Source organism: Ursus maritimus, unplaced genomic scaffold (genome assembly GCF_017311325.1).
Source record: "Ursus maritimus isolate PB19 unplaced genomic scaffold, ASM1731132v1 scaffold_27, whole genome shotgun sequence".
NCBI classification, from domain to species: domain Eukaryota; kingdom Metazoa; phylum Chordata; class Mammalia; order Carnivora; family Ursidae; genus Ursus; species Ursus maritimus.
This window is the reverse complement of record NW_024425230.1, coordinates 405,117-431,109: the sequence shown is the minus strand read 5'-3', so window position 1 is coordinate 431,109 and position 25,993 is coordinate 405,117. Positions and strand designations below refer to the sequence as shown.

General features: G+C 36.3%; 1 protein-coding gene across 1 annotated transcript in view; it reads right to left on the bottom strand.

Moving 5' to 3' along the window:
- HERC2 (HECT and RLD domain containing E3 ubiquitin protein ligase 2) overlaps positions 1–25,993 on the bottom strand; it is a 247,387-nt gene that overhangs the window by 146,158 nt on the left and 75,236 nt on the right. The window contains exons 17-25 of the mRNA XM_040642652.1: positions 21,847–22,047; positions 17,862–18,090; positions 17,631–17,755; positions 12,455–12,633; positions 7,077–7,261; positions 5,708–5,863; positions 4,828–5,013; positions 548–718; positions 47–150 (exon numbers count right to left, since the gene is read on the bottom strand). Coding sequence (XP_040498586.1) covers positions 47–150; positions 548–718; positions 4,828–5,013; positions 5,708–5,863; positions 7,077–7,261; positions 12,455–12,633; positions 17,631–17,755; positions 17,862–18,090; positions 21,847–22,047 — 1,536 coding nt within the window. The remainder of the gene's footprint in view (positions 1–46; positions 151–547; positions 719–4,827; positions 5,014–5,707; positions 5,864–7,076; positions 7,262–12,454; positions 12,634–17,630; positions 17,756–17,861; positions 18,091–21,846; positions 22,048–25,993) is intronic.

Genomic DNA, 25,993 nt, shown 5'->3' with positions numbered 1-25,993 from the left:
GGTCTCCCCTGACGTCCACCGTGATGCCTACTGCACATAGCCTCACCTCCAGATACTGGCCAACACAGAAGGCATGCATCGATTCCCGAGTGTCTTCAAACTGCAAAGCAGCTTCCAAAGCTACCACTGGGTCTTCCCCAGCAAACTGAGCTAAAACAAAAAAGAACAAAAGCAACATTACTTCAATGCAATTTGCCTAGACACTTATAGTAGAAATGTCAAGAAGGAAACAGATAAGGCTGGTTAACTCCAAAGTGAGGGTTACCAAAGTATAATGATCTTTCAACCTCTCCCAGAGCTGCCTGGGCCAACTCAGACTTGAAACAAGTTCCAACAAGTGTTGAAACAAACACACACACAAATGCATAATGATGAGAAATTCTTCAAATGTGCTTGAATTCACTGATAGGACAGACAACAAAGTTACAGCAGATTAAAATGTGTGGGGGCTGGAACAATACTCAACTAATCACTTAAAAGCCAAATGCTCTACTCAAAATGGCACATGCTACAACTTTTAACCATGAAGTAGAAAGTGATGCCTTACCAAGAATACTATTTCCTGTTAATGACTGTGTCTGGAAGTCCTTTATATCATACACTTTCCCATCAATCACCGTCCAGAAGCCTCCATCTTTATTGTGGTTCTCCAAATCAGCTTTGCGTATCTGTGTCACCTCCTCATTATTTCTACAGTTCTGACCTGTAAAAAATGACTCTGTATATACAGAAACCAAAATCAATGAATCAATAGATCAACAGATAAAACAACTAGAACAAATCACGCAAAAGGACTACAAAGGGAAATAGACAAATCCATAACCATAATGGGAAATTACCACACCTCTCGCTATAACTAATATCACAAACAAAAATTCACTAAAAATATGGTATGATTTATAAAACAAAAACAACATCACCTGAGTAGCATGAATAGCAAATCTGACCATATACCAGGCAATAAAGCAAATCTGAAAAATCTTAAAGAAATAAAGCTACAGAGCATATGCACTGACCACAATGCAGTTAAATTACAAATAGGTAACAAAAATAAAAATTCTCTACATATTTGAAAATTATAAAATATAAGTCATCTAAAATTCCCAGAAAAAAATGACTATGGAAAAAAAATAAAATGAACGATAAGGAAATTACTATAGATCAACACTTATATAGCTAAATATATGTTTGAGGGCATTTATAGTTTTAAATATATATAATAGGAAAAAGGAAAAGCTAAAAAGTAAATTAGTAAATATCAAATGAATAAAACTTTAGAGTTCATAATGATATGAAAGAAAGAAAAGGGAAGGGAAGGGAAAAAATGAAGAAGGGAGGGAGGGAGGCAGAAGAGAGGGAGGGAACTTCATTGGTCACCTTTAGAAGTACTAAGACATCAACTCAATATTTGAAAAATGATAAATGGAGGTCACTGAGGAGGGGAATCAAGCTAGGATCATGTCCTAGCTATGCAAATTGTACCTTGTGCTAACCAAACAGCTGAGGGCAAGGTTACTAGGGGATATTATAGAGGACAGACTGTATATGAACTCTCTGGTCCATGTGAACAGAACCGAAGGTGGGGTCACCCTGAATCACAGGCCTCGGAAGCAATGAAACAAGAAGCACACAGCATGACCTCAGACACACACTAACCAAACTGAATCCAAATCTGCATCCAAATCTGCATCCAAATTTCATCAACCCTATATATATAAACCAGCTGTTTAGAGAGAGTATAACTGATAGACATTAGACTAAAATAAGAGACGGCAATCAACCAAATTCAGAAAATGTGAAATTTTCCAGAACAAACGCTCTGCTTCTTTGACAAACAGTATGTCCAAAGAGAAGGAGAGAAGGGCCTAGAGATATACTGTTAAGGGAAAAAGAGACTGGAAGCATATCAACCAATTGTAACATGCAAAACATGTTTAGATCCTGATTCTAAAAAAAAAGAAACATCAATAAAAAGGCATTTTTAGATAATCCAAGAAAACTGAACATGGACTACATGTTACATTAAGGAATCATTGTTAATTTTGGACAGAAAAATGACATTATGGTTTCATTACCAAAAAAAGTTCTGATCATTAACAGGTAATATCTGTCAAAATGTTTTAAAGAAATATGCTTTAAAATGATTCAATCATTCATTCAATCAATCAATAAGATAAGTGCTGGCAATGTGAATATTTGTAAATCCAGGTTCATTATCCTATTCTCCCTACTTTTATCTGTGTTTTCATAATAAACACTATAAAAACATCACTGTGCTAATAAACATTTCTCTAAAAGTTAGAAAAATATCAGATTAAAACCTAAAAGAGAAAAAATAAAGACCAGTGTGGCGTCAGCATAAAGACAGACATTTAGATCAACTGGAATAGAATACAGAGCTCAGACATAAATCCTCACATACATGGTCAATGATTTCAGACAAGAGTGCCACAAACATTCAATGGGGAAAGGACAATCTTTTCCACAAATGGTGCTAGGAAAATGGAATATCCAACTGCAAACATTTCAAGTTAGACCCTTACCTTACACTATATACAAAAATTAACTCAAAATAGATCAAAGAGCTAAATAAAGAGCTAAAACTATAAAATATCAAATTCTTAGGGAAAAAAAAACAGGAGAAAACTTTCATTACATAGGATTTGGCAATGATTTCTTGGACAAGACACCAAAAGCATAGGCAACAAAAGAAAAAATAGGTAAATGGGACTTCATCAAAATTAAACATCACAGGACACCATCAACAAAATGAAAAGGCAACCCACACATAGGAGAAAATAGGTGTAAATCATATATATCCAAAATATATAACAAACTATAACAAACTCCTATAACTCAATAACAACAAAACCTGATTCAAAAATAAGAAAAACACTTGAATAGACATTTCTCCAAAGATATGCAAATGGTCAGTAAGCACAAGAACAAACATACAACACCACTAACCATTAAGGAAAACCACATCAAACCTACAATGTAATACCACTTCATCACATTAGGATGGTTATTATCAACAAAGCCAAAAAAGTGTTGGCAAGGACATGGAAAATTAGAACCCTTCCTTGTACCTTGCTTATGAGAATGTAAAATGGAAAAGCCAATATAGAAAACATTACCATGGGGTTCCTCAAAAAGTTAAACATAGAATTACCATATGACTCAGCAATTCCACTTTTGGCTACCTACCCAAAAAAAGCGAAAGCAGGCATTGAGACAGACATTTGCGCACCCATGTTCATAGCAGCATTAGTCACAGCAGCCAAAAGGTGTAAACAACCTAAGCGTCCACCAACAAATGAATGGATAAACCATTTAAAACCCTTAACAAACTTTATACTTCATGTGTGAAATTTGGAAAGCTTTTCTTCCGCTCCTAAGAACAAAACAAGACCGCCCACTATCACCACTTCCATTCAACGATGCACTAAAGGGTGCTAGCAAGTGCAGAAGTCATAGGGGGAAGACGCAAGATCAGAAACAGACAGGTAGAGACAGTCAACTGATTTAGACAAAAGTGGTACTCCCGAAGAGTGATCAAGGACAGTCCTTCCACCCAAACGTGCTGGTAGGATGACCCTATGGACAAAACGCCTGAGGAAGAAATGCCATCTGACTTCTTGGCACAGAGGTGGAACAGTGAGAACTCTCACACTTAATGGAGATGAAAATCAGCACAATCACTATGGAAACCTATGGCATTCGGTACTAAAGCATACCCTACAATCCACCAAGAAACACACATAAGAATGTTTAAACAACTAAATTGTTAAGGGGTACGTGCCTGTCTGATAAAATGATCAAGAGAGGCAGAGGAGCAGCAACCACACAAGACCAGAGAGGGGAATCTTTCAGGAGACAAGAGGCAGTGTTCAGGATGGTCCTGCCAATATTCCATTTCTTAATCTGGATGGATGTTAAATGACTTTCTCTGTGATCAATCACAGAGCTATTTTCTGTACTTTCGAGTATATGTTACATTTCACAATTTAAAAAAAAAAAAAGGTTTTTTAAATGGGTGAGTCTGAACTGCTAATCAGATTGAATGCCCCCAACCATACTGAATATAGAGACAAAAGTAACATTTAAACTCACAAAAGCTAAAAATATCAGTGATATAAAAAATTAAAAACTATGCTTGATATCCTAATGTTATTTTCTTCAGCACAGTTGTTACTTCTTATTTGAAGCTCCTATGGTACAAGATGACAGTTTACAATGGGAGAAGAAAAAGCCCACCTTGCTTGAGCTTTCCTATAAAAGTTGAACCACAACTTCAATTTAATTCTGTGAGAACCATATATAATATGGTAACATAGATTTGGATTCAAAAATATCAAAGCTAGATACTTTGAGAAGACAAGTTCCATTCCAATTTGGTAAGCACTATAGACCATATTTATAGGGAAGTGCTCAGCTAACTACAGGAATTCCATAACTCAGTAATGTCAGATAGAAATGGGTTTAGAAAGTCATCCCATATTGATGTCTGCCTCCAAAGCTGGACCATATGTCATCATTTCAACAGTAACTTCTGGAGACACTACCCAAGAAAGGGCTTTCCAGAACTTTCCAAAATAGTTCATTTCAGAAAGTAACAACCATTATGAAGAGAAAACTCCTTCTTAAATATAATTTAAATCTCTTTTGATTTGGATTATCTTCATTTTCTACTTATATTACCATCAGTGAAAATGGCAAATAATTGGCCTCTCTTTGTGAAGTATTCTTTCAAATAAAAAGGCAAGAATAGGTTAGATTAAGACAAAACTTTCCGGAATGGAAGTTCTATAAGTTAAGATGCCATACCCATGATTCCAGGCCAGGCTAACTCTTCATGGTCGTCCCTTTCCTTTCCAGGTGCCAGGTGGTTGAACCGATCCAGATGTTCTAACAGGCCACCCAGCAGAGGGACAGCTCCAGCCTCCTGCATGAGACCAGCATTTTTACTGAGCAGAAGCACTATAGAAACTACTAGTTCTGGAAGGAGAATGCCTACATTTTAAAAGAAAGAAAAAAGAAGCATTAAGATTTAAATGAAAGCATATATCCTATTAAACCACTTTCTAAGCTCACTCTATGTTTAAATTCTGATAAATCACAAAATAAGGAATGCTTGTCTTTTAGCATATTTCTACAGGATTATTTTATCCTTCATCTTGAAAGAACAGATAAAGGTATCAAACAAAACCCTCTGAGTTACAAGAATGCTTTTTCTAAAACACTGTGTTTCAATAGAAGTATTAGAGTCTTTTATTCAGAAAACTGTTTCCAGAAAACTAAGTTTACTATCAGAAAAAAAGCACTCAATAATAATGCTCTACTGTCACAGAAGTAACTTGAAAACATATTAAGTAACAAAGGAATTTATTAAGGTCCTGAAAGGAGCAACTAATTTTTATACTGCTGAAATAAAATTAGACAATTACTAATGACCTCATTATTGAAGTGTTAATAATGGTGGTATGACTCTAAATCACCAATTACATTTATAGTGACACAACAACTCCTGCACCAGGTTGCCTAACAACAGAATTGTCAGCAAGTGAAAAAAACAAAAGAAGAAGGGCCAAGAGGATTAGAAAATGTATGGGGCAAAGGCATGCGGTTTATCAGGAAAGGATAAATTTTAAGTCTCATCAATCTCTAAAAATAAATACATGTCTGAAGGTAGATATAAAAAAGGTACCAGTGAAGTCCCCTTCCACAATGCAGGCCACTTCTGCAAAGTGCCGCCAGCTAGTGGAAGCAATGCTGGCTGCCACAGGCAGTATATCGCCAATGTGTGTGCACAAAAGGGCTGTGTACTTCTTCAGTAAGGAACCGACACCCATAAGCTCAGGACCTCGAAGAAAGATTTAAAAATTTTCATTTTTACCATTAAAATTTACTTTGTAAATAAGCTTCATTGATTCACTATTCCACCCTCATCTATACATCGTTTACCTACAATAATTATCTCAAACAGAAGCGATTAACCCTTAATCCCTGGCTGTTTTTATATCACATAGTTTGAGAAACAGTGAATTTGGTTGTCAATTTTTATACACTGTATTACATAATACCTAGAAAATTAGGGTGTATAAATACTAAAGTCATAATTTATGGAGTTTTAAAATCTTATATCCAATACATATAAATATTACCAATTTCGAGTCTTAACACTTGCAAATTACTCCCAATGAACAAAGTTAGGCATTTTTTCAATCTCATAAAATCTTTAACTTTTCTTCCTACATGGCTCTTAATGGTAAGTCCTTGTGACTTTAAAAAGTCTTTGAGATGGGCACCTCTTTCAGACTCTAAGTTCACCTATTTCAACCTGAAATTTTCTATCATCTACAAATGCCTAACTCTTTCAGGAACTATGATATTTTAGAATATACTATCTATAAAAATATTAACAAAAGCAGCAGACCTTTCTATCCTTGACAGAGAAAGCCAACTTACGGAGAGCCACCCACTATCTTTGAAGCTTATGGAAAGTACTCTACTCTATGTCATGCACAAAGCTGAGCGCTTACATATCATCCTATTTTAATCCTCACAGGCAGCCTCAGATGTTATTCCAGCTCCACAGATGAGCAACCTACAGTCCCCAGGAAACTTAGTCCCATGTCCAGCAGCTAATAAACCAGTGCTATAACTGAGACCCAGTCTTCCTCCAATGATGATTTATTTCCAAGCATTACACCTACCTGGCTTTCCAGTGTGACATACAAATACTATGTCACTACTTGGTTCCCACATTATGTCATTATCTAACACTCCATAATAGCTACATACAATAAGTCTGATAAATCACCTATAAAACTAACCTGAACATAAAGAGTACTATTTTTGATGCCCAAAGAACTTCAATATTAAGACAATGAAAAAAATATACTGATAAGTCTAATATTCATTAAAAAAAGTGGATGCAAAATGAAGTCCCCCCAAATTGGTATAAGATTTAATAGTATAAGAACTATACATCTGGGAATGTAGAATAGGCATGTCAAAAAGCCTAAATTAGAAAGCCAAATACACATAAGACATTTTAATTTTCATCAACTTACTAGAAATATCTGAGGTCTGACCAATACTTTCTCCTGGGTAAAGTTTACTGATGAGTAGGCGCTGAAAGCGCAGCAACAAATCCAATGAAGCAGTTCTTTCACGACTATGTTGCTCAAAGTCTAGACATGATGAAATCCGACGAGCAACATCTTTCAATCTGGCTACTGTCTGAGAAGCAATGTTTCTATGCAGGGAAAGAGGATTGCAAAATTAAAGAAGTTATGTCTGTTTAAAAAAAAGGTATTAAGAAATCACAACATAAACTAAAATCAGAAACACAGATCATACATCCAGGTGACCTGCAGCTGGCTTCCTTCCCCAAATGTGTCACATGTGACTGCAATAAATACAACCTCAGTCAAAACTGAGCAGAGAAGCAGAGAATTTACAAAAGATATAATGATGCCCTTTGCTTTACAAATGTGCTCCTAAGAGCCGCATGGAATGGTCCAAAATGATAGAAAACTCCTGTACAGACCTTTGAGGAAAAAAAACTGTGTCATTATTTTTGTCCAAAGCTGCATTTCACTTACAGTTGTGACACTATTCTTAAAGACAAGATTCACTCGTCCTTTCTGCATCTGCCTCACAAATCTGCCTTGAGACCTATTCAGGTAAGTACCTAGGTGGGCAAGGTAGGGGGTTATCCAGGACTCTGAAAGTACAGGAAAGAAGACCAAAGTGGGTATGAACAGACCAGGTCAGGGAAACAGATGCTTGAAGAATATGGCATCAAGGAAAGGAGCAAAGGCTCCAATCCCAACTGTGGGATCTGACTTGAGCCACAAACCATCAGTTAATAGGGCGAAAAAAGAAGAACTGTGAGTTCCAAAAGGTACAATGAGAACAGCAGTAAAACGTTCTGGTTCCATGGGCAGCTTGCAAAGGAACAAGGGCAGAGAGTCAAGACAAGAGAAGAAAGGGGAATGGACACTGCAGGTGATAGAGTGCCAGGATGCTGAGACTAGATTCCACAACACTGAGCCACTAAAGCTTCCCAAGGGGAATACATCCTATCTGTGTTTGAGGAAGGTAAGTTTGGTGTAAGTGTGAAGGCAGGTTAGAGGAGACATGGAACACCAGATAACACCCTGCCACCCAGAGACAGTCCCAGCACTAGTTGAACCAGGCCTGATCCCTGGTACTAAGAACAGAAGGAAGTGGGTTAGTGGAGGAAAAGAGCCAAAGCAGAGCCTCCTTGTGGGCTGCTGTCAAAGTAGCTCCATCATCCCAACCCCATCCCAGCCAGGAGTGAGAGGACTAGCTGGATGACCCTGGCACTGCCACTGAGCAGGTGAGTCTGGGATCTCTGCATAACACCAGGCCATAGACAGGTGTTCTGCTCCACTTCTTTGATTTCTAATGTGATACCCCGTTTGTGGAAAACCTCTGTCAATTGCACCTGCCCCCATGACACACTGCTGGAACTAACAGCACTGTGAGGAAGGACAGAAGCAGGAAACATTAGGAGTCCCAACACAACTCCAATATACATCCAACGAGTCACTAAGAGGAGCAAGAAGCCCTTGGCTGGTGCACTGGCCCACTCTCTGGCCACACAAAATGAAGGTAGGTACTCACTGGGTCTTGCCTCTAGTCAACCTCATCTTTCTCCTACCACCGATACCCTGCCTGGATAACCGCAGTAGAAAAAACAGGCCTAGAATCTGGGTTTTATAATATACAAGAAGGAGCAAAAAATACTAATAAAATATAATAAAAAATTTAACTTATTTCCTTAATAAAAAAATTCAGAACAATAATCATAATGTGTAATTCTGATAGAGTTCACTAATTAAAAAATCTTCACAGCTCTTGATTTTCAAATATAAATGTTTTTCTGTGGCTCCTTGCCAGCATAAGACTAAAGAGTTACTCTGAAATCTGTTTCATAGCTTATTCTTGGCAAGCTGCAATTTCTTCAACCCACTTTCCAAGGAATAAAGTACACAAAATGTCTCTATAATCTCTTCTATCTTTAGACTATTTTTCAACAACTGCATCAGCTAAGTCAACACACTGAACTACCTTCAGTCACACTTAAGGTAAGATAATTAAATGTCAAAGTCTCCCTCTACAGTGGGAAAGGCACATTATCTACACTTATGAAAGAAAAGAGCCTGGATTATAGGCACTCTGTTAGTAAGAAAGGTGCTGATGCATCTTCCTGTCTCTATTTTCCAAAACTTTTCGAAAGTATTGTTTACTTCCATGCTGTTTTCGTTTTGTGTTTCTTAAGCAGGTACATCTTTATTATAAAACTGCTGCGAAGCCAACTCCTCCCTGCATGTCAAAGGTTCAGAAGACAAACTATAAAGGATGGTCCAGAGAGTGCTGTCCAACAGCAACATAATGCCAGAGAGCCACATATGTTATTTAAAAGGTTCTGCCAGGGGCACCTGGGTGGCTCCGTTGGTTAAGCATCAACTCTTGATCTCAGCTCAGGTATTGATTTCAGGGTCATGAGTTCAAGCCCTGTGTTGGGCTCCACACTGGGTGTGGAGCCTAATTAAAAAAATAATAAAAAGCAAAAAATAATAATAAATTAATAAATAAAAAGTTCTGCCAGTCACATTAATAAAGATAAAAAGAAACCAATAATTAGTATTAATAATGTATTTATCCCAATACATTGAAAATACTATTTCAACATAAAATCTAAACTACAAGAAAAAGTAATGAAATATTATTTATTAGGTTTCTCACAGCATGTCTTCAAAAGCCATTGTGTACTTTATACATTCAGCACATTGCAATTCATATAGTTAAATTTTCATTGAAAATACCTGATCTGAACTTAGACTCATAAAATGCACAGCTGAAAAATTAAATTCATATTTAATGAATATTCCAAACATAATCAAAAATTTTTACACAGCCAAATCAGGTCTAAGTTTTTTAATCTGAGTTTTAATAAATAAGTAATAATTAAGAATTCAATTAAAATAACTGAATTTTAATTAATAATAAATAAAAATTCAAAGTCTCAGCTATACTGGACACACTTCAAGTGCTATTCAGCCACATGTGGCAAGTGACCACCAGACTATACAGAAAAGGCATAGGTGGGTAAAACAGACAGGTCTCTCTGCACCAAGGGAACAAACAGTCTGAGCAAACAACCATGGGCCGAGGTCAGGGAACCCGGCACTCATTCTCTGCCAGAGACACCAGGGGACCAGACACAGCCTCCTCAGCCAGGGGTGGGGCATTCAAGAACTCAAAACAGTGCTTCTTCAAAACACATGCTTTATGCCTGAAAACTTCTGCATAGAACTTTACTTTTTAATTACACAGCACTCAACATCCGTTTTCTCATTTGATCCTGAATTAACTCTGTAAACACTGCTCCTGTTATTACTCCCCCACACTGAAGAGAGTTTCACTTGCCAATTTTATATAAGCAGTCACAATTGAAATTTTCTAGGAACAAATCCCAAGCTCTTTCCATTACCACCTACACTGAGTTAATTCACTTTCAATTTGTTGTACCCAAGATCAGAATGTATGAGATACTGATCAAAGGAAATAATAATCAGACTAAACAAAAAAATAGGAAAAAGTTTTTTTAATTCGCCTTTACTACAATCTAAGTAAAGAACTAGCTCTAAAACTTCCTCTTAAAAGTTCACTGTGTGGGGCGCCTGGGTGGCACAGCGGTTGGGCGTCTGCCTTCGGCTCAGGGCGTGATCCCGGCGTTATGGGATCGAGCCCCACATCAGGCTCCTCCACTATGAGCCTGCTTCTTCCTCTCCCGCTCCACCTGCTTGTGCTCCCTCTCTCGCTGGCTGTCTCTATCTCTGTCAAATAAATAAATAAAATCTTTGAAAAAAAAAGTTCACTGTGTGTCCAGTAAATTCTGGGGCTTCCATATGGAAAGCAGGCTGCCCCCACACCAGCAGCATACCACCCGCCACTGTTCTAGACCTGCATGCAGAGCCCCCTGCTCTCTGGACTTAGCTGCCTGAACCAACATTCCAGGGCTCTACTTTCTCTATGTGTAGAAAAGGAAACAAACCAGGAGCCAAGTTTACATAGAACAGTTTTGTTAAATAGAGAGACAACAGTTTTCCATTGTCTAACAAATGCCTTTCAGAAATTACCTTGCTTTTTTGGTCTTTTTGATTTGAATGACACTGAAACACTGGTTGACATGTTTCACCAAACAGTGTATGATCACTTCAGCCCAAGGTTTCTATGTTTATATTCTGACTCTGATTAATTCTTATCTACTCCTGATAGGGCCTTCAGAAATAATGCTCACCATTCTTTTATTTATTTCAGATTTTAAATTAAAAGTTGTCTTAGAAAGTAATACACATAAATCTGTGATATACACAATGAGGCAATGATATGAGTTTTAAAAGAAATAACTCTACCATGATGATTTTCACTTGCATCTACTACTTACTAATGAGAATAAGAATCTTTCCCTGTTTATCTCATACACTCTAATTTTCTCTTGTGTGAAAACCTTTAGAATCTCTAGTTCTACATCACACACTCCAATTTCTCCTCTCATCTATATTTAAAAGTCTGCTCTTAAAGCAGTGTGGAAGTTCCTCAAAAAGTTAAAAATAGAACTATGTTAAGATCCAGCAATCATACTACTTGGGTATTTACCCAAGAATACAAAAACACTAATTCAAAGAAATATAGGCACGCCTATGTTTATAGCAGCATTATTTACAACAGCCAAATTATGGAAGCAGCTCAAGTGTCCCTCAATGATGAATAAATAAAGAATATGTGGTATATATATATCACTATATACATATATAGTGATATATATATATGTATATAGTGATATATATATACACATATATATATACACACGCCATATATATATATATTGCAATACTGATTCAGCCATAAAAAAAATGGAATCTTGCCATTTGCAACGACATGAATGGAGCTAGAGAGTACAATTCAAAGGAAAATAAGTCAGACAGAAAAAGACAAATACCATATGATCTTACTCATATGTGGAATTTAAGAAACAAGACAAATGAGCAGAAGGGAGAAAAAAAAGAAAGACAAACCAAGAAACAGACTCTTAATTAGAGAACAAACCGATGGTTACCAGAGAGAACGGGGGATGGGTTAAACAGGTGATGGAAATTAAGGAGTGTAATTGTGATGAGCACACCGTAGTTTACAAAACTGTTGAATTACTATATACACCAGGAACTAATATAACACTGTAAGTTAACTAACTGGAATTAAAATAAAAACTTAAAAAAAAAGTCTACTCTTTACCCCAAAACCTATTCTTCCTCAACACCCAAACACATTTTTTAGACCCTAGTGCTAGATCTCACAATCTTACTGTGAAAACCAATAATCCTCCTGTTAAAATATATCTAATACTATTTACCTAAGAAGCTGTTGTATGAGCTGAACCAAAGGCAAACACTGTTTTCCAGAAGATTCATAGATCCCTGTATTAATAAGATCTTTATCCAATGGAGTCCTACTTCTGTGAAATGTTGAGGCACTGGCTTCTTGTTCATCAATTTCTTTTTCCTTCTGTGCTTCTTTTTTGGCTTCTATATCCTGTAATTCATAAAACAGAAACACATTATCATAGTAGCAAGTGTAAAGGCACCCTGGGCTGAGCCCTGATCTCACAGCCTAGATATCCCAGCCTCTGTGCAGTAACTCACAAACCACCAGATGACACTGGCCCAAGACCACTTGTCTGAAATCCCATCACTCAGGTGCTCAGTTTCTAAACAGACTACTTGTCCTACAAATCCAATCTCCAGGCTGCCACTGCTGATGGTCTCCACTTCCTTCTGGGAAGTCCCTAAAATCTTTACTCCCGATCTCAAAAATACCGAATGCGATCTGCCCCATACATGCACAGTCTATCTGTTTTGCAAACATGAAGCAAGAACCCAAGAATGAGAGGATACATTCCCGATGAGACATGTATTCAAAATACAGAAAGAATTCTTACAACTCAACAATTAAAAGATAAATAAACCAATTTAAAAATAAGCAAAGGGTTTGAATAGACATATCTTCAAAGAAGATATATAAATGGCTACTAATAAGCACATGAAAAGATGCTCCACATCATTAGTCATCAGGAAAATTCACACCTGTTAAGATGGCTATAATAGAAAAGTTGGACAGTAGCAAGCATTGACAAGGATATGGAAAACTAGAACCCTCATACATTCCTACCAGGAATGTAAAATGGCACAGCCACTTAAGAAAAAAATCTGGCCATTCTTCAAAACATTAAACATAGAGTTACCATAAAACTCAACAACTCCATTCCTAGGCATACACCTATAAGAAAAAAAAATATGTCCACACAAAAACCTATACACAAATGTTCACAACAGCATTTTCATAATAACTTAAAAGTAAAGACAACTAAATATCCATCAGCTGATGAATGGATAAACAAAATGTGCTACACCCATACAATGGAATATTATATAGCAATTTAAAAAAATGAGGTACAACATAAATAAACTTTGAAAACACTAGGCTAAGTAAAAAGAAGCCAGACATAAAAGGTCACATATTGTATAAATCAATTTATATGAAAAGTCCAGAGCCAGAAAATCTTACAGAGACAGAAAGTACATTAGTATTTGCCAACGGCTGGGAGGAGTAGGGAATGGGGGGTGACTGTTAAGGGGCACAGAGTTTGTTTCTGGAGTAATGAAAATGTTCTGAAATTAGATAGTGGTGCTGATGGTTGCACAACTCTGTGAATATACAAAAAAAAAAAAACTGAACTATATACACTTTTTTAAAGAGTGAAATTTATAGTATGTGAATTAGATCTCAATAAAGCTATTATTTTAAAAAAGGAAACAAAAAAGCGAAAAACACAAATAGGAAGCATCTTTGCCAGTCAAATGTAATCAATATTCCCGAGGACTTACTATGTACCAAGCACTGCTCTAGTGACCAAATTTACTGTGAAAAAGCCAAAAAGTTCTTTCTTTCTGGGCTTTACTTTCTAATGACAAAAGCCAGAAAAGTCTAAACACCAACAGTCCTTCCCAGTCCTGAGGGGTGTAGGCATGAAGACCTCAGTGGTGGGATTGGAACTGGGCCCCTTACTCTTAAGGATAAGAAGAGGCAACATGAATCAGAAAGGTCAAAAATGTACATGCTTGGGGCCCCTGGATGGCTCAATCAGTTAAACATCTGCCTTCGGCTCGGGTCATGATCCTGGGGTCCTGGGATCGAGCCCCGCATCAGGCTCCCTGCTCAGCGGGGACCCTGCTTCTCTTGCTCCCTCTGCCCACCACTCCCCCTGCTTACACTCTCTCTCTCTGTCAAATAAATAAATAAAATCTTATAAAAAAAAAAAGTGCACGCTTTTGACCCAGCACAATTGCATTTCCAGAACCTTTTCCTAATTATCATTCTTATACTCAATGACTTATAATCTATAAGAATATAATTAATAATTATTTATAGTAGTAAAAATATCTAGAACTTAAATTGTCAATAATAGGTTGTTTAAAAAATAAAAACGGGAATAAGAAGGAATTCCCTTTCCATATGACAGACTTCTCCAAAACAACAGAACAAATGGACATAATAAAATATTCAACATAGAAGACATGGCAACCTGATGAGTAAAAAAAAAACACTAATTGATATACTGAGACTAATTCTAGCACCATAATCAGTATTATTAATAATCAGTATCATTAGTAAACATTTGCATCTTTAAAAATTTGGAAGACTATACACCAAAACTATTAACAATGGATGTTGGTATATTAACAACTCCTAAATGATGAGATTTTTGTTTATGCCTTTTTTGCAGCTTCATAACACTTTTAAAATAAATGGCCTTTAGTTATCTTGTTTTAGGCACCTTAATTATTATATAGATCACTCTACTCCCCGCAACACTTTCCCTCCAACATCCCCCCAAAGGCCCCTCCCTCTCTCCAACAGGAAGTGAAGAATAAACATTTGCTAACTAAATTAATAGGTTATAGAGTTCAGCATTACTTATGGTTTGCCTCCCTCTCAATTTTCATCTTATTTTTCCTTCCCTTCTCCTATGTTCATTTGTTTTGTTTCTTAAATTCCACATATGAGTGAAATCATATAGTATTTGCCCTCTCTGACTTATTTCGCTTAGCATAATACCCTCTAGTTCCAACCACATCATTGCAAGTGGCAAGATTTCATTCTTTTTGATGGCTTAGTAATATTCCAGTGTGTGTGTGTGTGTGTGTGTGTGTGTGTGTGTGTGTGTGTATCCTCTTCTTTATCCATTCATCTGTTGATGGACATTTGGGCTTTTTCCATAGTTTGCCTACTGTGGACACTGCTGCTATGAACACTGGGGTGCATGTGTGCCCTCAAATCAGTTCGTATCCTTTGGATAAATACCTACTAGTGCAATCGCTGGGTTGTAGGGTTGTTCTATTTTTAACTTTTTGAGGAACCACCATACTGTTTTCCAGAGTAGCTGCACCAGTTTGCATTCCTACCAACAGTATAAGAGGGTTCCCCTTTCTCCACATCTTCATCAACATCTGTTGTTTCCTGAGTTGTTAAGTTTAGCCATTCTGACTGGTGTGAGGTGGTATCTCATTGTGGTTTTGCTTTGTATTTTACTGATACTGAGTGATGTCGAGCATTTTTTCATGTGTCTAGTGACCATTTGTATGTTTTCTTGGAGAAACGTCTGAGGGGGGAAATGGGTGGGAGGAAGGGATAATTGGGTGATGGGCATTAAGGAGGACACTTAATGTAATGAGCAGTGGGTGTTATATGCAACTGATGAATCAGTGAACTCTACCTCTGAAACTAATAAGATAAATAAATGATAAGTAATAAAAATAATTAGTTAATTGGTTCTAAAAATACTGCTTGGGTCATGTCAAGGTTACTGTCTGACCCACACATGGACTGCCTCTGCCTGTTCACTATCACTGTTCCCATCAGGCAAGCTTTGTGGAGAAGAGGAAGAAAATGAAGAGGCTTGGAGTCAGCAAACCTGCCACTCACTAGTCTTGACACCTTACTAAATCACTACACTTCTGTGGTACTTATGTTCACATCTATAAAATGGAATTTTAAACCACTTTTTCCAGTCAACAGTGTTGACAAAGTTAAAAGAGAAAATGAAAGTAAAGTACACAGCACAGTACCTGGAAAATAACAGCTACACAAAGAACGGTCATTATTCCTAACATTATACATATGATTTCTTCTATTTTTTTCAATTTAATTAAAATATTTAGGTATGTTTTCAAAGACTTTTTCTTTTTTATTTAAATTCAATTAACATATAATGTATTATCGGTTTCAGAGGTAGAGGTCAGTGATTTATCGGTCTTATATAATACCCAGTGTTAATTACATCCGTGCCCTCCTTGATGTCCGTCACCCAGTGACCCCATCCCTTTATCCCCCTTCCCCTCCCCTCCAGCAACCCTCAGTTTATTTCCTATGATTAAGAGTCTCTTATGGGTTGTCTTCCTCTCTGATTTCATCTTGTTTTATTTTTTCCTCTCTTCCCCTATGATCCTGTTTTGTTTCTTAAATTCCACATATGAGTAAGATCATATGATAATTGGCTTTTTTCCAATTGACTTATTTTGTTTGCTTTTAATATACTTACTTCATCTAATTTTGTCAGTGTGAGTTTTTAAATAAAAAACTATTGCAACTATGAAAGCAACAAAAGAAGCTATGAATGACCATTAAGTACATGCAAATGAAAATTAAAAACCACACTCCCCCACCAAGAATAGCTAAATTTATGAAGAATGACATGACTCATGTTGGTTAGGTCAAGAAAGAGCTAGAACTCTCACATAGGCTGATTCAAATTAAATGGCATAGCCACTTTGGGAAACTAAAAAACACACTCACCATAAGACATAGCAAATTATAATTCAAAGTAATTACCCAAGAAAAAAACACGTATTCACTAAAGAACTGTACACAGCATGATCAAAGCAACTTCAGACAATGAAAAATAATCAAATGTCTATTAACAGGAGAATGGATAAACAAATAGTGCCATAATCATACAATGAAATACTCCTCAAAGGTAAAAACAATGAAGATGAGTTTGAAAATTACCAAGGCAAAATAAAGCAGACACAAAACAGTACATACTATATGCTTCCACATATATGACATCCAGAACTGGCTAATTTAATCTAATTCACTAAATTACTAAATTACGAAGCTAATTTAATCTAAGGGAGGCAGGGGAGCCCTAACTTTTGAGTGCAAAGAGGTACAATGGCACTTTCTAGGGTGATGGAAATTATTCATAATATGATTAGGGTATCTGTCACATTCTTTTAAACAGAGAAAGATAGATATATTTTATCATACTTAATATCTCAATAAATTTTTTAACTAGTAAGATAAAAAAGACTTTATCAAAAATATCTGGATGTTACTAAACGTTTTATGTTTCAGTTTTTCAATTCTGGCAATAGGTTACTATTTCTTCATATGAGTACAGTGTTTCAATCTTAGCTCACTGCCAGGTAAAAACTGCCTGTCAGTTCACATACACGCTCCCAGGAACATACCTGGATTTCTGCAGTAATGGCTGCATTTAAGGCTGACTCCAAGCCTCCATCAGCCATCAAGCTGCCCACCAGAAGATCAATCATGAATCGACGACCCGGACTTATGTTAACTTCATTGCCTGAAACTGGAAAGGGAAAAAACTTTTGCCAATGTGAGGTAAGCACCAACACCTCTTGGCACCCTCTTGTGCGCCCAACCCATCCCCTCTCCTGCTCCTCACCCAAGCCCACCTGCACAGGGAAGGAGAGCAGAGAGGGCCCGGGCCCTCTCCTCAGCGGTGGGCAGAAGCACGGACCACCCGCTCTGTAGCACAGCCTGGGCAGCTGCCTGCACAGTGCTCAGCACTCCCGCACTGCTGGCCAGGGCCACCACGGTCTGTTTCAGGCTGTTGAGGAGGACGCTGCCCAGACCTAAACCAAGGAATTCTGGGTCAACCTGGTGACTAATGGCAGCATGCAACTGAAAGGAGAAAAACAATTTTAATTTAGAAGCCCTAAAAAAAAGTGGATATCAAAACTTATTAAAGGTTAAATGATACCTCAAAATGCATTTTGTTCAAATAATAAAGGAAAAGTTCTGATATGTGAATTTTTTTAACCAGACTAAAAAATTTTACCCATACTAGCTGAGAATCAATGGTAAGGTATTTTTAAGAGAAATTTTTTAAACCCACTTTAAATACATATATGGAAGACCTCAAGATCAATAGAGAGCTGAAACAGCAACCTCGATCCCACCCCCAACCATCTGTACCAAACAGAGAAGAGTGAATATAATACAACCAAAAAACAGTTCAAAGATTATATAACCAAGCTGAGAATACACAAGGAAACTCCTCGAGGGCCAAACCAGAACTCAGAGGGACACACATAGCAGGAGCTAACAGGTTCTGGGCTCTGAGAGCAGATCAAGGCCTTCGGGCATGAGATCCAAACTGCTCATGGCAGCCCTCTGAGCCACTGAAGATCACCCATCTATCACCAGCCAGGACTTGAAGGCAACACTACCCACGAAGGCTTTGGGTAGAAAGAGACCCCACAAGAAATCAGAGACCTGGCCTGCCCTGTGAGCAAATGTAAAATCAAATTCATACCAACCAACTAAGTATAGATATCACAAGTCAAGAATTGAACACCAAAACATCTAGAGCCTGAAAAACACATGACACTTCAGAGACACAAATATAAAACTGCCCTTTAGGGACATCACCATAGCCAAAGGCAAAGAGATACCCCTAGCAAGACCTCCCCTGAAAGGACAAGCCATACTAGGTCATAAGGGAAAATCAAAGACAAAGCTCTTATAAGAGGCAGAACTCATGTCCCTAGAATAGGTATCAATATAAACATTGGAATGAATCCACAAAAAGAGTAAATGTTCTGGGATACCTGGGTGGCAAGTCAGTTAAGCATCCAGCTTTTGGTTTCGGCTCAGGTCGTGACCTTGGGGGTTGTGGGATTGAGCCCCATGTCAGGCTCTGTGCTCAGCATGGAGTTTGCTTGGGAGTCTTTCTGTCCCTACCCCACCCTCTCAAATAAATAAATAAATAAATAAATAAATAAATAAAATCTTAAAAAAAAAAAAAAGTAAATGTTCTTAGAGATCAAGGAAGGCACAAAACCCAGAACAAAAGAACATAATGAACAAAATGAAAGCCCTGAAAAAGGCTCAAATATAAATTCTAAAAATGAGAAAAACAACTACAAGAATAAAAACCTCAAGCAAAAATGTGAAAAGCCTGGGCTCAGGTCCTAGCCCTGAACCTCCATGCAATGGATACCTGACCTGGGCCACATTCCCGAACTTCTCTGTACATCCTCATCTGTGCCATACATACCAGGGGTCCTACCTCTCAGATGGGTAGCACATGGATTTAATGAATTAGTATGTGTAATGCTGTGATCATACAATTATGTATTAAATAAATGGACAACTCAAAAATATGGAACATTCAGCTGAAGAATTTGGGAACTAAAAGAGAGCACTGAATGAAAAACCAGAAGGCAGAATGGAAAGACAGAAAGTGAACATTAAAAAAGATTAAAAGATTTAAAAATATCAAAGAAGTTGTGATACTTGGGAAGACGAGAAAAGTTCAACATACATAGAGAAGGAGTTCTCCAAGGGAAAAGTAGATTAAAAAAAAAGAGCAATTGCAATGGTAAACAGTGAATATTTTTCAAAACCTAACAAAAATCTATAATCTCAGATTTAATAAGAATAATAACCTCAAGTTATACATACAAAAATAAATCCTCACCTAGACATGATATGTTAAAATTATAAAACAAAAAAACATCTGAAAGGCTACCAAAAAGAAAGGCAAATTAGCTACAAAGAAACAATTACACCAATGTAACAATTCTCAACAGCAACAATAGAAATCGGAAGAAAGAACACCTTCAAATTGCTGATAAAATAACGGTAATCTAAAAAGCTAAGCCCTATTAAACTATCTTAAGAAGCATTCAAGCAGAGTTTTCAGACTTTATAACTCACAGACCTTGATGAAGAAAGTTAACTGCAGGAGGTACCCTAGCGGGAGAGGATGTAAGCAACAACAAAACAAATTGGTTTAAAAAAAAAAAAGACTATATCAAAGTAAGGATGGTCTCTTAAAAAATGATGATTATGATGATAATAATCAATTGGAGGAAAATTTCTTTTCATGTCCTAAGTCAGAAATATATCTTACATATCGCAATTGGGAGCATTTTTTTCTTTTAGGGGCACACACACACACCATAAATCAGACTGTCTTAGATCCAGTGTAATAATAGCCTACCTGACAATTTAAACACAGAAGGTGGAAAGGGGCGTATAAGTTTAACGCATCCTATAACCCCTATGTTTTTCAGGAAGAGAAGTACTGGTTAACTTAACACTTTGTGGAATTAACAAATATTTAATTTTTTTGTAACATGATTAACATCCAAAAGTCAAATTGAAAAGCTTAGGAACAATTAAAGGTATTTGAAAAGAAAAAACTGTTTTGGAAACTTTATCAAGAAATAAGAAAATGAAGAATAAACTTATATAAAACTAATCAGAAAACCTAAATTCAAATACATTAGCAATCACAATAGCCATAAAAAATTAAATTCACCTAATGAATAAAGATTCCCAAATTGGATACTTTTTAAGAATCAAGCTTTGTAAGTGAATTTTAAAATGATACAACTAAAGCATAAGGACCTAGAAAGATGGAATAAAGCAACAGAAAAACTTATGGCACCAGGCAAATATGGGCCAAAAGGAAACAAGCCTGAGACATGTACAAGGTCTTTCTCCATAGCACTGACCAGACAGTAACATTGCTACAAACCATGCGAAGCGACAAACAACTAGGTAGATTCATGAAAGGGACCACAGTGGAGCTAATAAATGAGCTCCTACAAAGACTTTTGGGAAAGAGAAGTAACTAAACATTACATTTTCATCCATGTGCTTTTTAGAAACCAAGGCAAAAATGGGGAGAGAGCAGAGGGGGACATGACTGGTTACACAGAAATCCTTATATTATAAAGGGAAAAATTACTTTGTTAAGAAAAACCAGTCTCTTGACATTCTGTCATAGGATTTTATTACCAAGAAAAATAGGCCAACAAAATATTTCAGCTATAGTTTTACACAAAGAAGGAAAGAGAAAGAGACAAAGGAAGGGAAGAATGGAGGAAGAAAGGAAAGAAGGTGAAAAATATTTTTATAGCTTTTCTTATTTTGACTTTAAACCTTAACCTTCCCTGTGACAAAGTGGAGGTACTATTGGAGGCAGCCCAAGATTAATGAGTTGAACTTTCACACTCCAGAGGAGAGATTGGCTAGCACATCCAGCTGGTCTCTCAATTATCTATTGCCTCACCCAGTTGTTTCTCCACACACAAGAACGTAAATTCAAGACTGACTCCATGATAAATGCAAATAAGCTGATTATCGCAGAAATAATACAATCCATACACACACTTACCTGCATGCAAACACTGACTTTCAGGATAAATTTAAGATAACTATACTGATTGTTTTTAAACCTTATACAAATTATACTCCAGAATAATCTAAATAACCTAATCTAAGTAATCTAAATACTTTACATACTTTAAAATTTTCATTAGTCGTTCACTTTACAGGCTAAAACCCATTCCCTTCAATATACATAAACATTATTACAAACACCTAAAACACAAAGGGTGGGAGAGGAAAGGAAATCATTAATACCTGAAGTCGTAGAAGATTCAGCGTTGCCACAGCCATGCACTCTTTCTCTTGAGGTGGGGGCCAGTCAGCAGTGCCATCCATCCCTTCACTCACTTGCCGCAATAGGAGGTCCAGCTGCTCAAAAGTCATTGAGCAGATGTCTACCACAAATGGGACACGGAGGCCAATGGACCACTCAGAACAAGATGACCAGGCAAAACTCTATGGAAGAATCGTAAGAACTTAAATGAATCTACATATTCAGCTCTTTGACTGTTTCACAGGAGAGATTCACCATCATGAATTATAAAGATGCCTTAAATTATTACTTATACATCTTTCTGAGTGTCCCAAATGTTCATGGTCTAGTTCATATACTATCAGCTTCCAATTTTTCTCATTTTAGGACCCAATCTCACTGTACCACAAATAAAAAGATAAAAAGTTTAAAATCTTTTCACTCTCAAAATTACTGATACACATTAATAGATGAAAATGAGGATCATAATCCACTTAAACAGTTACAAGATATTTTTGCCAATATACAAGACTTTCTAAACTTTATATGGAAAGGCAAAGGAACTAAAATATAAATTTCTTATCTAGCTACAGTAAACAAGACCTATGATATTGGCAAATTCCCATGAATATATATTATTTCAATTTGAAAAAAATTTTTTAAGTAAAGGATGGAAAAATTACAGTATGCAAACACTAATTAAATGAACAGTTATAATACCTACATTAAAATCAGAGAAAAGAGACCTCACAGCAAAGAACAACAAGGATAAGGGGACAAACTGCATAATGATAGAAGGGTCAATTCACCAAGATGACAAGACAAACCTAAATCTGCACACATCTTTAAAAAAAAAAAAAAGAGCTTCAAAATATATAAAACAAAAACTGTCAGACCCATCCTAAAATTAACATGGAATCTCAAGTGACCCCAAATAAGCAAAATAATCTTGAAACACAGAACAAAATTAGAAGACTCACAATTCCTAATTAAAAGCTTATTACAAAGCTACAGTAATCAAAACAGTATGGTACTAGCATAAAGTACCAATAAAATACTGGCATACAGACCAATTAAACAGAATAGAGAGTCCAAAAATAAGCTCTTGCCTATACAGTAAAATGATTTGAAAAGTACCAAGACCATTCAATGGGGAAAGAACAATCTCTTCTACAAACGGTCCAGTTCTACAAACTGCAAAACAATCAAATTGGATCCTTACCCTACACCATATACAAAAAGTAACTCAGAATGGATCAAAGACCAAAACATAAAAGCTAAAACAATAAAGCTATTAGAAGAAAACACTGGGTAAAATCTACATGACAACGGATTTCTTGGATATATATAACACCAAAAGCATAGGCAACAGAGGAAAAAATAGATAAAGTGGACTTACTCAAAATTTAAAAATTGTGTGCATCAAAGGACACTATCCACAGAACGAAAAGACAAGCATAGAATGGGAAAAAAAATAGCTGTAAATCATAGACCTGCCACGGGATTAATATCCACTATATGTCACGAACTTCTCAATAAAGAAAGACAGGAAAAAAAACACAATTCAAAAAGGGGCAAAGGACTTAAAAGACATTTCTCCAAAGGAGATATACAAATGGTCAATAAGCACATGAAAAGATGCTCAACATCTTTTCTATGGGAAGTGCAAATCAAAACCACAGTCTGATACTACAATGCACCCACTAAAATGGCTTCACACAAACAAACAAAAGCAGAAAATAACAGTGTGAAAAAAAATGTGCAGAAATCGAAACCCTTCTGCCTATCTGGTGGGAATGTAAAAATCATGCAGTTGCTGTGGAAAACAGTTTGACTGGTCCTCAAATTCCTCATAATTACCATATGCTCCAGCAATTCTACTCCTAGATAATGCTCAAAAACACTGAAAGTAGGGACTCAAATAGACATTTGTACATTAAATATTCATAGCAGTATTATTCAAAACAGCCAAAAGGTACAAACAATTCACGTGTCCACTGAAGAGGAATAAATGAACAAAATGTGGGATTATAAATATAATGGAATATTATTAACCCTTTAGAAAGAATAAAATCCTGAAACATGCTACAACATGGATCAACCTTGAAAACCTTATGCTTAATGAAACAAGTCAGACACAAAAGGTTAAATATTACATGATTCCATTTATAAGAGGTATCTTTAATAGACAAATTCACTGAAACAGAAAGTAAATTTGAGGTTACTAGGGACCAGGGGGAGGAGAAATGGAGAGTAATTGTTTAATAGGTACAGAATTTCTGTTTGGGATGATGAAAAAGTTCTGGAGATGGACAGCAGTGATAACAATCTCATGAATATACTTAATGCCACTGTAGAGTCAACCATAATTTTTTAATGGCCAAACGCACTGATATTTAAAAAAAAAAACTGATAGACCTGAAAAAAGATATAGAGAAATACATAACTATACTTGGAAATACCAACGCTACCCTCCCAGAAAGAGACAGAACAAGCAGACAGAAAATCAGCAAGGACGTAGAACTGGATAACACCATCAATGAACTGGATTTAATTGACATTTATAGAGCACTTCACCCAACAACAGCAAAATACATCAACAATAAAACACACAACTCTTTTCAAACACACACACTGAACATTCACTTAATAAGAGAACATATCCTGAGACATAAAACAAATCTTAACAAATCTAGAACTGAAATCATATAGTCTATTCTCTAGACACAATAAAATTAAACCAGAAATCAGTAACAGCATGGTAACAGAACAACCTCCAAACATTTTGAAATTAAATGACACAATAATCCACAGGTCATAGAGCAATTCTCGAGAGAAATTAGAGAGTATTTTGAACTGAACAAAAATGAAAAAATATCAAAATGTGCGGGTGCAATTAAAGCACTGCTTAGAGGGAAATTTATAGCATCAAGTGCTTAAATATTACAAAAGAAGGGTCCAAAATTAACCTAAGCTTCCTCCTGAAGAAACTAAAAAAAAAAAGAACAAAATGAACCCAAAGCAAGCTAACGGGGGAAAAAATAACAAAGACAAGAGAATAAACCAACGAAATAGAAAACAAAAAACAAGGGGAAAATTAATGAAACTAAAATCTAGTTCTTTAAAAAGATCAATAAAATGGATAAACCTCTAGGCAAAACTGACAAAAAAAAAAAAAAAGAAAATTACCAATACAATATCACTGCAAACCCCAAAGACTTCAAAAGATTAGTAAATGAATACTAAGGAAAACTTCATACACAAAAATCAGACAACTTAGATGAAATGGAACAACTCCTTGAGCACCACAAACCAGGAAAACCCACTCAAGAATAAAATAAATAGTGCTGCATCTCTTAAAGAAACAATTTTTACTTAAAGATCTTCTGAGAAAGAAACCTCCTGGCTCAGATGGATTCACAAAAAAACATTTAAAGAAGAAATAACACTAATTCTACACAATCCCTTCTAGAAAACAAAAGAGAAAGGAACACTTGCCAACACTTTTTATGAGGCCAGTTTTACAGACATATAGTATAAAACCACAAAAAAAAAAAACCCACAAACCAATTATCTCTGATAACCATCAAGAGAAAAATCCTCCACAATGTAATTAGCAAATCAAATAAAACAATATATAATAAAGAATAATATACCATAACCAAGTGGGGTTTATCTCGGTAATGCAAGGTTTGGTCAATATTTGAAAAACAACATATTCTACCATATAAACAGACTAAAGAAGGAAAACTACATGATCATATCATTTGAAAAGAAAAAAGCATTTCACAAAATTCAGCATCTATTCAGTATTAGAAAAAACTTTCAAAAAAGTAGGAGTTAAAGGAAACTTCCTTCATCTGATAAGGCATCTACTAAAAAAAAAATCCTACAGCTAACATCCTAGCTAACGGTGAAAGACTAAATGCTTTCCCACCACAATCAGGAACAAGGATATGCCGGGGCCAGGGCACCTGGGTGGCTCAGTCGTTAAGCGTCTGCCTTCAGCTCAGGTCATGATCCCAGCATTCTGGGCTCGAGCCCTACATCGGGCTCCCTCTTCCACTCCCCCTGCTTGTGTTCCCTCTCTCACTGCCTCTCTCTGTCAAATAAATAAAATAAAATAAATCTTAAAAAAAAAAAAAAAAA